Genomic DNA, 17,160 nt, shown 5'->3' with positions numbered 1-17,160 from the left:
TATAGAGATAACAAGTTCTATGGCGCTAACGACCCTGAACATGCCTAGTCTGGTGTCTGAAATGTGTAAAATAGGAAACGAGTTACTTGATCCTGGAAGAGTAGGGAGGGAGGAGGAGGAAGAGAATACAAATGGATAATTTAACCGAAATATAGTCAAAGAGGGAGGACTTTTTCTAGCTAGCATAATATGATTACTATAACTATCATTAGTTTATGATTTATTTTAAAACAACTAGAAAATATTAAGAAGCAGAATATGAGAAAAAACTTTCAAATTTAGGAATATAGATTAGTAAAGCCATATAATAGAGATTGCACACACACACACACACACACACACACACACACACACACACATACACACACACACACACACCCCAAAATAGAATTATTGCAAGTTCCAGCCACACCACTTCTAGGTATATTTTATGCAATCAACCTAGACACCCATCAAGATATGTACTGATTATAAATGTGGTATTTCACGTTTATTGAAAATCTTCTAATAAATGAAAAGTGCTATCATTGTAGTAAAATTAAGGGAACTGTAAGGCACCATGCTAAGTGAAACAAACCAGACACAAGAACAGCACACATAGAATTGAGATCTGAACGTGAAACAGCTGTCATGAGTATTACAAGTGACAGAAGGGTGGCAGAAGGAAGAGCTAAAGAATCAAAGGTCAGCTAGGTAGAAGCAGCATGTTCTAGCACTCCACAGCACAGTGGGGTGACCAAAGTCCACAGCAGCCTATCAAACACTGTGTAACGAGCAGAGAGGCTTCAGCCTTAATGCATGGTAAACATGAGATGTAAATGTTAGCATCTTGATTTGAGCTGTACATATTATGTTCATTCATTGAAACGTCGCACTCCAGTTCATAAATACATAGAATTATGTTAATTGAATTATCAAGAGACAGAGATGCTAATTACCACCATTCAATCTTCACCCACTGCATGCATGTAGCAAATTATCATGATGTATCCCATAAATATATATGATTAAAATATCAATCAACAAAAACACAGAAAAGGACTATCTGCGCAATGTATATGCTTCAAGAATCAAGCCCCTAAGTTTTCAGATATTCTCACAACATGCGCTGCTTTAATAATGACCAAAGCCTTTCTCCTATACATTTTGATGGGCTTTCTGTGTGTGATCCTGGGGAGGGTTGGAAGGAATTTATTCACAGGGGTCAGTATTTGTCCACAGGTGTGAGGTACCTTCAACCATCCCTTCCTGTGTCTCATTTTTAACCCAGACATGGAATTCAATTGTTTTCTGTAAAGTTACTGTAATGGAAATACCTCCAAATTATTTGTATGGAAGACTCTTTCCAAATAACTAGAATGACACAGGGGATTCCATTCCCAGAAGTCAACTGTAAGTTACACAGCGTGCGCATGTAATAAACGCTCTCTTGTTTCCTTCCCCCATGCTCGCGTGGGCATTGGCTTTATCCTCAGACTCCTCAGCTTCTCTTCATGACCCTTGGCTTTGCTCTTGAACCTTATTTAAGTTGTAGAGTTTCTGCTCTTTCTGCCTTCCTCCCATCCCCAAGATAAAAGCAATTGAATATGAAGCACAAACAAAATATATCTATCTTTCTACTTTCCAAGCGCACATTGAGGAGTCATTATCATATGATTTTGAAGGGGAAATGATGAAAGTTCTATCCCCATCATAAATAGTTACTAACTTATAAATAGATTACTTGAGAGTAGGTTGACCTATTATAACTTTTCCATTCTTAGAAACATGTCTTTTAAAACTATCTTTTCCTTAGCCTTGAATACAACTCATACGGAAACCTTGAATAATTTAGAATATTATATTTAAGAGGGAAATACCAAAGAAAATAGATGGGGAAATAAAACTACTCAAGTCTGTGTTTAAGAACAGCCATAGTTTCTATTCCTTTGCGAAATGCTGCACACCATGAGCCCGATTCCACCCTGGGGGGGTATGCACGCTGCTCTGCCTAGTGATGTACAACCAATGGCATCACTCAGCCCTTTGGGCTCAAAAACAACTACCCACAAAAGAGCGAAAATCACCCAAGTCTTATTACACTTGGCTTTTAGGGGAAGATGCTCAGAATGGCAATTCCATTCGGTGAACGGGTTTAAGCAGCACCATCATCGGATGTGAACCATTATAAATTTGACAGAATCACCATGATGGCATTTTCAAGACTAGACATTGTTTAATAAAAGAACTAAGTAGACACAGAAAAACACGTTTTTATTGCAAATTTCAACTTTAGTGCCATACAGAATCAACATAGAGCATGATATTTGTATATATTTCTTATATATATTATATATTTTATAGCTATTGTTGAGAGCTAACCATTCTCTTACAGAAATAAATAGGTAAGTTCATCTTCAAATATCAGTTTCTAGGTTTAAATGTTAATTTATTCATGGCTTTCTGTATGTCTTGATTAGAAGTGTCCCAGTAGAAATTATCTCACTGGTCTCATGTCTTTGCTGTAAAATATTATCTTGATGACATTCAAACTTATCAAGGTAAACACTACAGTGGGCCTTGTACTGTTCTGTTACACACATGAGCTAAACAAGACTATTTGGTATATACATCATATAGATCTTGTATTTATAATTTTAATAATGGCAATGAAAATAATAAAAATTATTAAGCATGTTTAGAATCCATTAACAAAAAACGTAAGTTATGAGTCAAAAGAGATATTCTTTCCTCCCCCCCCCAAAATTCTTTATTCATTTAAATGTCTGAGCTATTTTTGTTTGACACAATGACAAACTTCTAGATAACTCAGTGTCTCTCACTGACACCTTTAGTTTCCATGTTTCACTCCCCTCTTTCTTCCAGACAGAATTTTTTGTTTCCCTCTTCTATACCAACCGGAAACCTGTTAGTCTTCAAGAATTAACTAATATGACCCTTTCTTTAAGCACTTGTCCCAACATTTCCAATCTAAAGATAGTAATTTCCTGCACTGGGTCCTGGTTGCCATATTTTCTTACACTCTTCTAAGATCATCAGGGTGGAAAGAAGCAACATGCAGACCCCCTTTAAGGCCACTGAAGACGTGCTGGCCTGTGGGCATGAGGGAAGCCAGTTTCTTGTTAATTCTAATGACTTTCAAAGGTGGAAATTATGACCGAGAACTGAGGCCCAGCTTGTGGTATATATCACAAACATGATTATTTTTCTGGGGCCTCTATTTGGATAAACTAGACTACATGAAACTATATGGAGCAGAATACCAGGATCTGTCAACTTTACATTCCTTCTATCAACGAAGGTGCTAATTTGTGTAACTGAACTGTTCTCAGCTATCAATAACTGACTCTCATTCACCCAGCACCATTCCAGTTGGCCTACTGTGGCCTGCCTTCACCCTTGTTTTCAGGATAACTTGTTCTCCTTCTCTCCAGTCAAGTAGCGCTTAGCAACATGTAAACTGACCACAACATGGATGTCCCCATTCACCCCTCACCCTCCATCCCTGTCCCCTTCCCACCGTATCTATAGATTCTTGCTTAAGAAGCTGCACCCTTCCCAATGATGTTTAAGGTACAGTCTGGTCTGTCTACTATTCTTCATGTAACAAAGCTTATAGTCCGTCTGCTGCACTCAAGCCCACCAGCCTCTATCTCACATGCAACACATCCCCTGTCAGAAAGGGCACTGGCTCTGTATGTTGTGTATGTGGAATGTTTTTTATTCTCTATGTAACAGTTCAGTTGAATGTGTCCTATTGCACACATATGAACTCTGGAAATGCAGATGTTCCGGTTGCAGTAGGATTAGCAATCTGGAATCCAGGTAGAAAGAGTGTGAGTCGAGGTGAGGATGAAGTTTTAAATACCTCAGTCTTCCAATCATGACAGCTGTGCTACCCAGGACATTGGAGAAAGTGAGTGGGTTACTCTTAGAACTCTACAAATACGTGGAATCTGCAGTTCACCATAAATAACTGCCTAGCATCCAGACAAAGTATGTATCCTATATTGTAATCCCAGGGAAAGATAAAAAATTTAAATATGCTATATAATTTTGACCAAAACCCTGTCAGCGTACCATTCTGAAGCTGAGCCATGCAAAGGCTGAGTAGGTGTACGCAAGTACGATGTAGGGTAGGACATAGCTTAGCAAGCCTTCTATTATTTCTCTTCCTTTTGAAACACTGGGGTGTGTGTGTGTGTGTGTGTGTGTGTGTGTGTGTGTATGGGTGTGTGTGTGCACACATGTACGCACACATGTGTGCATCATAAGGCACATATGGATGTTAGATAACAACTTACATGGGTCAGTTCTCTCCTTCCATCATGTGAGTTCTGGGGATCTATGCTGGGCTCTTAGGCTTGGTGGTAAACGCTGTTATCTACTGAGCCACTCTTTAGCACTGACTTGTGCACAGAACTGGTTAAGTGGTGCTTTACATAAAAATAATCCTGTTGGACATTTAAACCACTTGTAGAAATGAGAGATACAGCTGCAAAGTGTATAGACTCTTTCTATGAACGTATAAATATGTAAAACCTAACACATACATATATACATTGTAAATATGTAAGAATATCTAGAAACATGCCGAAATTATATTTCTGTTACAATTGGGTCTTTTCAGTTCCTGTGGCATTTTGCTCTTGTTGGTCACAGAGCCTTGAAAATGACCCTTTAGGTTTTAAAAAATGACTTAGTTTTGTGGCAATTAAGTTATTAAAATGTTTCAATTTTACCTATGTGAATGTTTGTGTGCCAGCATGTCCTCTGAGATCCCGGAAGGTCCTAAGAGAGAGGAGTTACACACTTTTGTGCACTGCCCATTGTGAGTTCTGGGTATCAAATTCTGGTCCTCTGTAAGAGCAAGAAGCTGTCTTAACCACTGTACACCCCTTTTTGTGGATTTTATTTTAAAGTTAAATGAATTTAATACTGTATATGAGCAGGCTGTGCTAACTCTTGAGGGCCCCATGTTTTCTAAACTCTACAATGAGCATAACCCAAGTCAACACAGTACAGCTGCAATCAGCATTTGCAATGTGATCATGTAAGATTGTTGGTGTGATAGATACACACGCCACATCTAAAACCATCCTTCTAATGATTACCTCTTTGCTCTAAACACTTCACAAGTTCTTTGCTCTAACTTTGCTCTGAGTAACCCAAAAACATTCAACTAACTTAGGTGCTGGCCAAATGGCTAGAGATGGCTCCGCCCAGAGAGAGGACGTTTAATGCACACACATGCTTATGTGACTAGGCACACGAAGGTACAAGCGCAGTCGATGAGAATTATTGAAGGAGAAGGGGCAGTGTGGTTGGGAGGCCTTGAAATGGGGGTGAGAGTCAGGGTAGAACTCCTGTGAACACTGCTAGACAGTGTTCTAACCTGAGATAGCTTCCATACCATCCCTGTTCCAATGCCCTGGCCCCATCACCAGGGGCATTTAAACAGCCATATTAACTGTGCATACCTGTAGCTACTCCAAGGCCAGGATACTAGTTTATCTAGTCTAACAAATTGTTTCTTAAACTACATATCTATCTCCAGAGCTCTCAATAGTTTTCTTTCTTCAAACTGAAGACATAAATCAAAATGCACTTCACAAACAAACCAGGGCTCACTCTATAATCCCTCTCCTCCTCCCCCTCCTCCTCCTCCTCCCCCTCCCCCTCCCTTCCCCCTCCCCTCCTCCTTCTCCTCCTCCTCCTCTCCATCTTCCTCCCCCTCCTCCTCCTTGCTGCCACCCTTACTTACCAATACATTCTCCCCACACTGTATTAAGCTGCCTTTCTTCATACTGCCCTGGTCAGGCTCCTCTGGAACTCAGTTGATCAGTGTACGCAGATGCCTTCGAGATGCCGTAGACCATGTGAACGGCCCTATAGCTAAAACAGTCCTTGAAACTTCAGCTTCCTGACACTGTCAGTTGCAACTCATGGCTTACAGCATGTAATTCAGCATGGTTTCTACAGAGACTCTACTGGTGATCCCTTGAAGCTATAGGTTCCATGAAGTGTGTGAGTCACTTACACAGCAAAGACAATTTTCACAGGAGACTTGGGGCTAAATGCAGCTAAATGCTTGGGGTAACCCGCAGCTCAACGCTCCCAAGCAGTATTGCCTGCCAATCCACAACAAAATACTCAAGGAAATTTCTCTATATATTCCAAAAATTTTAAATACCTATCTTATAGTTTGACAATATATATGAATCCAATATTAATATTGACCCCTTAAGGATCTACAAAGATTATCTCAATTGTGCTTAACGAAATCATGAACTGATTTCCCAAGAGTTTCAGTATAAAAAGTATGGTTTAATAAATTTCTTTATTACATAATCTGAAATGGCCAATATGTTAAACCCCAAAACAAAATTTAAATCAGCAACCATTTAAGATTGAAGTCCCTGAATGAATATTAATTTACAAACTTCCCATTTTCCAAGGGTTCTTATCTCAGAATGCTAGCTTTCACATGAATGCTGATAAAGCCATCGCTGGGACGGTTTGTGTGGTTTGCATGTTAGGTCTCTTCTGCTTCCAATGGCTCACCCTTCCTGGTATCTTTATTGCCCAGGGATTTAATCATTTAAAGGCATTTAAAAATGTTGTGGGGAAGTTAACGTTCCGAGTTCTTAAATTGCTTTTTACAGCATGAATTTATTCATGGTATGTGTGCATGTATATCCAATGGCATTCATTTGGTGACCAGAAGTCAAGTGGTGTGTCTCAGGACATGCTTCTCTCCCTTCACTCCTCAGAGCCCTGGGGATGGAACTAATTACATCGATTTGGTCACAAGGGCCATCTCTATAGGATGAATAGTGAGGTCCTGCACTCACTCTGCTACAGGGGTTGGCCGTGCTTACCCCACACCACGCTGCCTGGTGGGTGGCAGGCTCTGGGAAGCCATGGGACACTGTTCCAGGGTTGGAAAGTGCAGTCTGTGGAGCTGTGGCAGGATACAGCCAGAGCTGGCTCAGGGGTCCCTGGGCCTGCAAGGAGGCAGAGACCATCTGGTTCTCAGGCTCTTGATGTCCAGACACTACCAGAATGGGGAAGAAGAGCTGAGAACAGAGTTGGGGCTCAGGGGGATGGATCAGGCAGGGGTAGGGGGAGCTCTGGCTGGTTCCACAGGAAGAGTGCTTGGTTGCTGGAAGACAGGTAGGCTTGAGCTTCAGGAGATTAGATGGCAGCTATGAAGAGAAGGCCTCTGTGGCTACCCATTCTCTGGCTACCCACGGTGGATCCTGATGAAGAGGCAGCCCATACTTTCAAGGTGTTTACTGTCATGGTGGACAGTGGATGAGTAAAATCACTTCTCAGGGTAGGCCTGAGATTAAATACCTTTTTCAGGGAGGAGTGTCTCAGAAGGAAAGTTCATTGGCTAAGCCTCCAGGCCTTTAGGTACCTCATTATAATGGAGATCTGTCTTGACCTGTGGTCACGTCTTCCACCTGTGAAGGGACTTTGGACATTGCCCTTACGTGACTGATGGCCACAAATCTGTGGAGGGCTGTGGGCTAGTGACGGGCCTGGTTTCCTGGGAGTCAGGAGAAATGCCTACCATCCCTTGGGGTTTCAAACCTCCTCAACCAGGAACCACAGTGTCTTTCACTGTGCCACACCTCTCCATTGCTCAATATTTTCATTTTGTCCATGAGAAATGAATGCTAAATGACGCCTCTGAACACAGAGCATGGGAACAGAGGGAAGGACGTACTGAGCAAACACTAAAGCCACAGTGGTTCGGCATTGGGAGATGCCACAAGAAGGTAAAGGCAGAGATATGGGGAATCCAGACATTGTCTGAACTCCCATGATACATGCTGCTGTCATGGGGTGCCACCCTGAGAAGGTCTCACTCCATGTGGTACTTTGAGAGAGAGGTTCAGAGTTTTATTTCTTTGGAGCTCCTAGCAAGTAGCCCTGTGTTGTCCTAGCCAACACCTACCTTGTGGCTCAGTGCAGCCACACTGAAACATTGCTGAAGCAAGCTCATGGGAGGACATAGCAGGTAAGATTTAAAGTGGTTAGTAGCACAGGGGCCTGCTAAATAGGGCTGGGTGTTAGGCATGATTGTATAAATGCACCAAGACAAAGGCCACACACACACACACACACACACACACACACACACACACACACAGCAGTTGTGGGTGGTGAAAAGTCCTGAAGCACTTTCTATTCAGTGGGTTTCCTGTCCTGCCACTTCGTGTGGACTTTCTCAAGGAACCTGGGATTCAGAGGAACAGAAGAATTTGGTGCAAATTTGTCCTGGGCGGTTGGGAGAAATAATCAGTCTGTCTCAAGTAAGCTGTATCCCAGGTTATGTTTGGTTTTCTTAGGCTACTGATCAAGGAAAGAGAAGTAATCCAGTCAGCTCTTATTCTAAGCTATTCCCACCAACTCACTGGGAAGCATCACGCAGAAGGGAAAGGCTGAGCATCCCTCAGTCTTTGCTCTTGGCAAGGGGTGTTTAGCCTGAGAAGAAAACTAAGCTCAGGGTAGGAGAAGTGAGCACCCATTTTAGTATTAGCAACCATCCCTCCAATACTGTTTAGTCCTTTGATTTGTTTCCACGGATGTGTGTATGTATGATTTTGTTGTTGATTGTGTGTGTGTGTGTGTGGTGTGTGTGTGTGTGTGTGTATGTGTGTGTGTGTGTATGTGTGTGTGTGGTGTGTGTATGTGTGTGTATGTGTGTGTGTGTAGTGTGTGGTATGTGTGTGTGTCTGTGTGTGTGTGTATGTGTGGTGTGTGTGTATGTGTGTATGATTTTGTTGTTGATTGTGTGTGTGTGTGTGGTGTGGTATGTGTGGTGTGTGTGGTGTGTGTGGTGTGTGTGGTGTGTGGTATGTGTGTGTGTGTATGTGTGTATGTGTGTGTCTGTGTGTGTGTGTATGTGTGGTGTGTGTGTATGTGTGTATGATTTTGTTGTTGATTGGGTGTGTGTGTGTGTGTGTGTGGTGTGGTATGTGTGGTGTGTGTGGTGTGTGTGGTGTGTGTGGTGTGTGTGTGTGTGGTGTGTGGTATGTATGGTGTGTGTGGTGTGTGTGTGTGTATGTGTGTGTGGTGTGTGTGGTATGTGTGTGTGTATACACTAATTTGTTGTTGGTTGGTTGTGTGTGTGATTTTTTTATTCTATGTTTTTATTCTCTTACAGTGGGTGCTTGCTGTCCTCTCTTATTTTAGTAACTTTTGAGATTATGATATAATTGCATCATTTTCCAAAAGCAAATAGAAAGACAGACATTAAACTGTCATACCGTAGACTCAATCAAACAAACAAATCAAAAGACATGATTTTAGAAGCATTAGGGAAAAAAAATGGAGAAACTGGGGAAGATGGCTCCTTGGATAAATTAGCAAGATTGCTGTGCAAGTGTGAGGGCCTATATTCAAACCCCCAGCTCCTGCATAAAAAGTTAGACATGGTTTTGTGCACCTGGCCTAGTGTGCTGTCAGGAGTGGAGATGTGAGATTTAATAACTCAAGCTTGCTAGCCCATAGCCAAACTCCCAGCTCAGTGGGAGATCCTGTCTCAAGGAAACAAGGTAGAGGGTGATGGAACAGGGTATCTGATCCTTTTCTCTGGCCCTCATGGATACCTGCACCCACCTACACATGTGCACACATATGCTCACATGTATACACACACAAGACCAAGGATTAAAAGGGGAAAGATGAACAGAGCATGTTGCAGACCCACACAGAAGTATTACAATGTTACAGTGCTATCCAGCGTTTTGTACAGTTTACGAGTAGTAACAAACAGACACAGCGGTCATGAAAAAGAATATAAAGTTAATTATGCTTTCGGTTTTTGTTGTCGATAAGTGAATAAAAATAAAATTGACAGTGAATGGCTAAGACCCTAAGAGAAGCCTAGAGCTTCAGAATGGCCGTTGTGACAGCGAGAGGTTCAGTGACATGTATGGATTTGGGAACGGGCGAGTGCTTAATCAGCATCATTAATCTCGCTGTGTGATGTTTTCATTTGTGACTTAATTAGAGTCCAGCGAGTTTACTCTAAAAACTTCATAGCCAGGCACAGCAACACTCACTTGTAATCTCAGCACTTCGGAAACAAAAGCAGGGGGCTGGCAATTTACAGCCAGTCTGGGCAACAGCTTAATGTCTGCGCTGTCAGTCAAGACCCTGCCTCAAAAACCCAATTAAAAATTTAAAACAAAGAAAAAGAAAAACATGTATAAATCAGAAAGGATAATTTGTCCCTTGGTAGATAAACAGTTTAAACTCTATGCAGCCTCACTAAATCACCAGGGCTGGGAGTAGAGTTGCGGCCCAGCTGTTAAGAAAACTTGATGCTCTTCTAGGGGCTGAGGTGCAGTTCCCAGCACCCACGTGGTGGTTCATAACCTCTGTGACTCCAGTTCTAGGAAGTCTGATCCCCACTTCTGGCCTCCTCTGGCACTATATACATAGAAGTGCTTCTAACTAAAGGTAGGTACACCATTCATACCCATGAAATATAAATAAATAACAAAATCTTAAGCCATCGGTATGTTAACCTTTAAAGAGGGGAAGAATTAAAAACAAAATGTCACCTAAATGAGGAGATGACTTCAGCTACATGCAGAACAGTGACGGTGACTCCAGTGGGGCCCCCCACAAGGCTGGGCTTCTGGGATGCTCATTCAGACACAGCTACCTCTTTGCACTTGGAACTTGCCTCTTAAGCACTGCTGTCTGACGAATCCCTGTCTGTTTTCCCAGATCAGCCAAAACAAAGGCACCCAGAAAGATTGGCTTCATTGTTGCAGACACCAAGATTTGCTGTAGACAGATGTTTTGGTGATGTCTGCAAAGTCCCTTTATACAAAATTTCTTATGTTCTCATTTTTAAAATTAGAGCACAACCTGGTTGTGCCAATCTGTTGTCAGAATGAGCATCTTCTAGAAATAAGACAAGCGCTTCCCTATCTGTTGATTACCGACCACTATCAACTGAGGATTGCCAGGAGAGAGTCCAGCTGTCATACAGGACTGACATCAGGTGGGATCCACTATCTATCTATCACTGTGGTGTGGCACAGAAACACAGGGAGTCTGATCCTCATCAACCACTAAGGAAATCTATTTAGTACCTGATTCAGGGCAGGAGCCAGCATATCTCTCTCTCTCTCTCTCTCTCTCTCTCTCTCTCTCTATCTATCTATCTATCTATCTATCTATCTGCTCTAAGATATAGCTATAGATATATATGGATACACAGTATATGCTTGCTTTCTTTATATATAGATACATAAATATATATGTGTAAAAGTATAGACACACCTGTACGTATGTATACACATGTTCATCCATGTGTGTTTAAAGTCAACGATCATTTCCATAAAATGTGAGGAGGAATTCTGCTGGTCCCTGGGTGAGTACCCATACAGGAGCACCTCCTGGGAAATGGAGCATGCTCTACCTCTGGCTTGAAAAGCAAGAGTGGATTTGGCAGCTCTGAGACAAAGGAAGCCCTGAAGAAACAAAAGGCGGTCCCTGTCTCTGTTCTCAACACTGCAAATGCCAGACATCTCGCAGCTATCTCAGCATCTGACGGCCTGGAAGGTTCTTCCAAACTGTGGGTGACAACTACAACGATAATATGACACCTTCTGAGTGCCTCCAGTGCAAAGTTCACCAGTGCTAAGGTCACCGCCTCAGTGCAACAGCCAAGTTCCATTCACGTCAACAGACGCAATCTGAGAAAGACAGCTGTAGGAACTGAGTAAGGATTTAAAGCCTGCCACAACTGGCAGGATGGGTGTTGGACTCTAAAGGGCTTAACGTCTAAACATAAAATGCAGGGACCAAATAAAACAGAGATTCTCTGGACATGTGATTAGTGCCCAAGGCATCATTACTGTTCAGCTCTGGGGCTGAGAGCTTTACAGCAGCCTTAGTGGGGGAGAAACTGAGAATTCATCATGAGATACACCATGAGGTCATTGAAATATCTGTCTTCCTTCGCTGTCATTTGCATAGACCCGGGATTTAGATCAGTTTTAGTTTTTCTGGGTAGGTGCCACTTAAAAGAAAAGACAGGAAGACGGATCTCTGTGTTTAACCGAATGTTAAATATTTTTTATTTTACTCACCTGCACACTGAGATGAATCCATTTCTTCATAAGAATTCTCCCTGGTGTCATTACTTTTATTGGAGGCTGCAAACCATTTACTGTGCGATAATAAAACATGGTCTCTCTCTCAGATATTGTAACTTTGAACACAATCTGCCCATCCGCTGTCTTTTCTAGCACACACCTAAGGAAGCAACCAGAAAAGACAGAAAAGGTCAGCATCCAAGCAAAACGATAAGCTGAGGTATTGTCCTCTTAAAGGGACCCCAGCCCCACCCAAAGTGGTACACTATGAGTAAGTACCTGAATCTCATGATACCCCTAGAAACCCTTATCCAACAGAAGTCATTTCACTTCAGAAAAAAAAAAGGAATTCTTATTTACAATATTTTCCCCAGAGCCTCAACACCCTTCATTAGAGATTCATGGCGGAAGGTAAAGTCATCTCATCCTCCTGGAAAACTAACATTTAGGCTACTGGCCCATTAGCTCCCTGCTATTCCTTTTATAAGAAGTGGTAGGACACACCACATCCCACATGGGTATTGAGTCACCAGGGCAAATCTTTCTCCTTCTTTTAATGTCAAATGAATTTAGAGTCCATGGAAGGCTCTGAGTTATGAGCCCTGAAGTCAGAATTGCTCTATTTGATTCCTGGGATGAAATGGAGACAGAACAACCACTGTCTCATCCTCTTTATCTTGTACCGGCCAGAAGCCAGGAGCAGTGTGTGCAAGATGGCCACCTACATCTTCCGTGACCACAGTCCACAAAACACTGACCTGGTATAGTGCTTCTGGATGGAAGCCTTCTCTCTAGGAATAAGATTAAGAAGGATTTTGATGGCACAAGCCACCTTTTAGGAAGGACTTAGGTCTTGGGTCCCACTTATGCTACTTTAGAGACTGGGTTTTGTTACACAGCCCCAGCTGGGTTTGTTCTTGCAGGCTCTCTCGCTCAATATCCTGAGTGCTGAGGTGACAAGGGAGTGACACCATTCTGGGCGGGAATTTTTTATAAGGTCCCTTTCTCTATAGATTGTCTGGTGTGCCTTTCAGAGGCCAGGGCTCCTCCCTCACCTGACTTCCATCTACTCGGGCCAGGCACCTCCACAGGCATCACTGATCACAAACTGCTCTTCTCAACTCAAAGATGTTTAAGCAGTCCTCCTTCCTGCTCACTAAACAGGCTTTGCCATCTAGGAGGAGAGACTCCTTCCCTCAGAGCACCAGGATTCTGAGGACCTGAGGATATATGGGATACTACAGACTCCCTCCCCAAAAGTAATCAAAATCAGTCAGAGAATCCCAGAGATGAAGGTAACATTGGGCCATCCAGGAATTGCTGCAAAAGATGTTTCAAAATTATCCTCACAGGGATCATTTAAAAGCCTTGCTTCACTTGCATCTATGTTTGTCCCAAGTTGGAGAAGAGAGGAAGCTCTCAGAGCACCACTTTCTCCTTTATTGACCCTAACTCACAATTCTTTTTGCCTGCGTTTGGTAAGATATGAAATAGGCATTTTTAATTTTGGCAAATAATTTTAGATAAAAGCTTTTAAAGTACATACATACATACATACATACATACATACATACATACATACATACATTCTACTGCAGGCTATTTTTAATGCTTTGGTAATCGAATATTTGCGATTTACTGACATGAAAAAAAAATAATCTACCATTATCCTATTTCTCTGGGCCTTTAGTCTAAGAGTTTTTTCTTTGTTCATTTGTCTTGAGTATGAAATCTACAAGTGAGAATCCAATCATTATGCTGGAATGTATTTACCAAATGCAGACTTATTTCCCCAAGCTTGCTGAAAATGCTTTTCTTAATATGTTATTGATTATCTCCCTTGCTATTTTGTTTGCTTGTAAACACTCTAGCTTTGGTAGATAATAAATGTGAGACGGAGGCAGGTAGTAAAATATTTAGGAACAGGATTTATTCTGCTCCTGAGTACACAGCAATTGGATAATCCGTGCTTTGTTTGTTTTACTTATCTAGAGCAAACACCCCCAAATTCCCCCAATTCCCACAGGTACTTTAGCGTCAAGAATGAAATAACCTTGATACAAGCAGCAGATCCCCCAAACTATAAACTTCCTGCCAGCACCTCCAGGCTAGCCCCTGTGTCTTACCACTAGGAGAGCAAGCCGGCGGGAAGGGGCGTTTGGTACAGAGATGTCTCTGCGAACTTGAGAAGATGTTTTAAGAGTCTGGGTGCTGGCGGCATGACCAGTACCTTCAATTTCCTGACATTTCCAACATTTCCAGCATTCTTTTTTTGTGTTTGTTTGTTTGTTTTTGTTTTTTTGTTTGTTTGTTTTTTGTTTTTTGTTTTTTTGTTTTGTTTTTTTTTTTTTGGTCAGGGAGAGGAATGCAGTTGAAGCAGGGGTCATGGACTGCAAATTATTTTCACTCCAAACAAAACAAAAGCAGAATGCATGATAAACCTTCCCTTGGCAGAAGAAACGTTAAGTACGTAAGGTGTCTAAATCATATTAGCTCGTGAGATGGCTACATCTCCTTGCTGTTTCGTAAGTTCTAAGACGCTCTTCCAACACAGTCCCACAAAGCAAACATCCCCAGGGCAGGCGACCAACACTAGCTGCTAGAAGACCAACGATGGCGTGAGAGTTACTGGAACACACGTGAGGCATGGAAGGAAATGGCAAAAGCACGTGGGATATTAAACAAAGGAAGAGCTACGGGAGGCAGAGAGGTGCTCAAAGGCTAAGAGGCTCACGCGAAAGACCTGGGTGCGGTTCCCAGAGCCCACGTCAGGTGGTTCATAAACACCCACAGCGGCAGCTCGAGGGCCCTCTCTGGCCTCTATAGGCACTGCACACACACGGAAGCACAGAACTAGCAAAATTTAAAAAGTAAATTAAATAAAGCTCAGTCGAAATGTTGCTGGTGATCCTAGGCGGGCTCTGTGTTACTTGGGGGACTGCAGTCGGCTGTCCCCGAGAGAAGGGAAGACGGCAGGAAGAACGTGTGACTACGCAATCCGAAGTTGGCTCCATGGAGGTTTTTATTCCTGATCGTGTCTAGGGCATCCTTAGCAAGTTCAACGCCTGGCAAGCTCTTGAGAACCTCTCATGCTCACCCACGTCCTAACGAATCTGAAGATGGGAACATCACGTGGGTCAAAGACTGCACTGGCGGGGGGGGGGGTGCTGTCTGCATGTTCAACCCTGGAAGGGAACGTCTTCCATTCATCGCATAAAAAGTTTATTGAGAAAAGAAATGTAAGTAAACCAGCCCCAGGCCTTCAGAAAACTACCTGCCTAGTCAATAATTTTTATTTTCTTGTAGGGACACTTTGTATATGGAAGCCTCAAGCAAGACTTCAAACATAACAACTATTTCTATTACGGGCACTAGTCAGCTAGCCTATGAGAAATAAAAGAAATAATAATAAATGACTCTGCTATGGTCGATATTTATCACTATATAATTCTATTGTGTGCTATATATAACTGTTACAAATAATATACATTGCATATGTGCTTGGCTTATGTTCAGACAGATTGACCTCCTCCCCCCACCCCAATGCAACTATTTCAAATGAAAGGAAATCTATTTCATTTTCCTTTTCCATTTTCAGCAGATTGAAAACCTCTCAGGAAACAATACTCAGGCCGTAGAGCCAGAAAGGAGAACACACAGCAGCTGGTCTTCAACCGGAGGCCCCCGTAGGTTCACAGCTGTATTGTCACCTTAATTCCTAGGTGAGACCTCAGGCTCCACTAATTTTCACAACTTCCCATTTCACAGGGGTTCTGGGCCAACTGAAACCCAGAAACATAGCTAGTGTTACTCACATAGTGCTGCCTCGCTCGGGCTTCAACCACACGGCTAAGGTAAATTCTGCTGCCAGCCTCGGAGCCTGTAGAGAGGGGCAGTTCTTGTGACTTCCGAATATGAAGCTCGTGGAGTTGCTTCTGGAGTAAGGGTGGAGATCACCGTGGTCTGCAGGAATGCAGCTCCTGAGGCCTTCTAGGAGGGCGGTATAGGGAGGAGAGGCAGAGCGGTAGGGGCAGTCCTGGATACACAGCCTCTCGGCACACAACTGCGCATGCTCAGCTGCCACGGCGCTACGACAAAAGGTGCTGGGGCCTGGGTATCCACACGTGGCGTGGGTTGGCACAATGGATACCTTCTTGAAAGCACCCACGTTCTCCAGCCTTGGGAAAACGCCCTGCGAGGCAGCCAGCAACACTGAGGCCAAATAGGCAAGGATCGATGTTTTAATGGCCTGACCCAGGAAGCCGGATGAGAGAGCCAGGTAATACATGATGACAGAAAAGTATTCTTCACCTGATGAAAGCTTTCCTCAACTACTGTCCAGGGATGCTCTGTTCACCATGAACACTGGGAAGGCTGGGCACTTGAATACAGAGATTCTCCATCTCTGGGAGACCGCAGACACTTTCACAGGGAAGACAGAGTAAGGATGTCCTTAGAGAGGACAGAAACATGAAGCTGGTGTCTGGAGAACAACGCACAAGAGATCGGGAGTTTATTCTAAGCATGAAGACTTTATACCCACCCCCATCCCTATGAAAACAATGGCGAACTTTTGAACCATACAACTTAAGAGTCAAAAAAATATGATAAAGATCTTAATGGGTTTTTTTTTGGGGGGGTGAATCACGATCATCAATGTATAAAACAATCAGTTTGTGTATTCATATATGATTGTAAATTGTAGAAGCTTATAGCTACTTTGAGCTGTTACTTGACCCCAGAGAATTGGCACTAGCCACTCTAATTAATGCGGCAAAGCACCCTTTAGTTCTTTTTAGGAACACCATATGTTGTGACCAGAGCTAACTTGCATTTGCCCAAAGCGGAGCTAGCTAGCTAAGCACTCTGGGCCTTCCCCCCATCCCAGCCTGCACAGCTACTTTAAGCTCACGGCAAAGCTGATTAGAACCTCAATACCATCTGCTTGCCCTGCGCCTAATATTTATCAAGCATTTGTGCTAATGTTTCCGCATATGACTCTGTATTTGGAGGTTAAATATGGACTCCT

General features: G+C 42.7%; 1 protein-coding gene across 1 annotated transcript in view; it reads right to left on the bottom strand.

Annotated features, from left to right (window-relative positions):
- Ush2a (usherin) overlaps nucleotides 1-16,597 on the bottom strand; it is a 666,448-nt gene extending 649,851 nt beyond the window's left edge. The window contains exons 1-2 of the mRNA NM_001302219.1: nucleotides 15,947-16,597; nucleotides 12,126-12,291 (exon numbers count right to left, since the gene is read on the bottom strand). Of these exons, the coding sequence (NP_001289148.1) occupies nucleotides 12,126-12,291; nucleotides 15,947-16,419 (639 nt within the window). The 5' untranslated portion in view covers nucleotides 16,420-16,597. The remainder of the gene's footprint in view (nucleotides 1-12,125; nucleotides 12,292-15,946) is intronic.
- Nucleotides 16,598-17,160: the final 563 nt, after the last annotated feature.

Source organism: Rattus norvegicus, chromosome 13, assembly GCF_036323735.1.
Source record: "Rattus norvegicus strain BN/NHsdMcwi chromosome 13, GRCr8, whole genome shotgun sequence".
NCBI lineage: Eukaryota > Metazoa > Chordata > Mammalia > Rodentia > Muridae > Rattus > Rattus norvegicus.
Note: the sequence above shows the minus strand (reverse complement) of the source record. Positions and strands in the feature narration are given on the sequence as shown.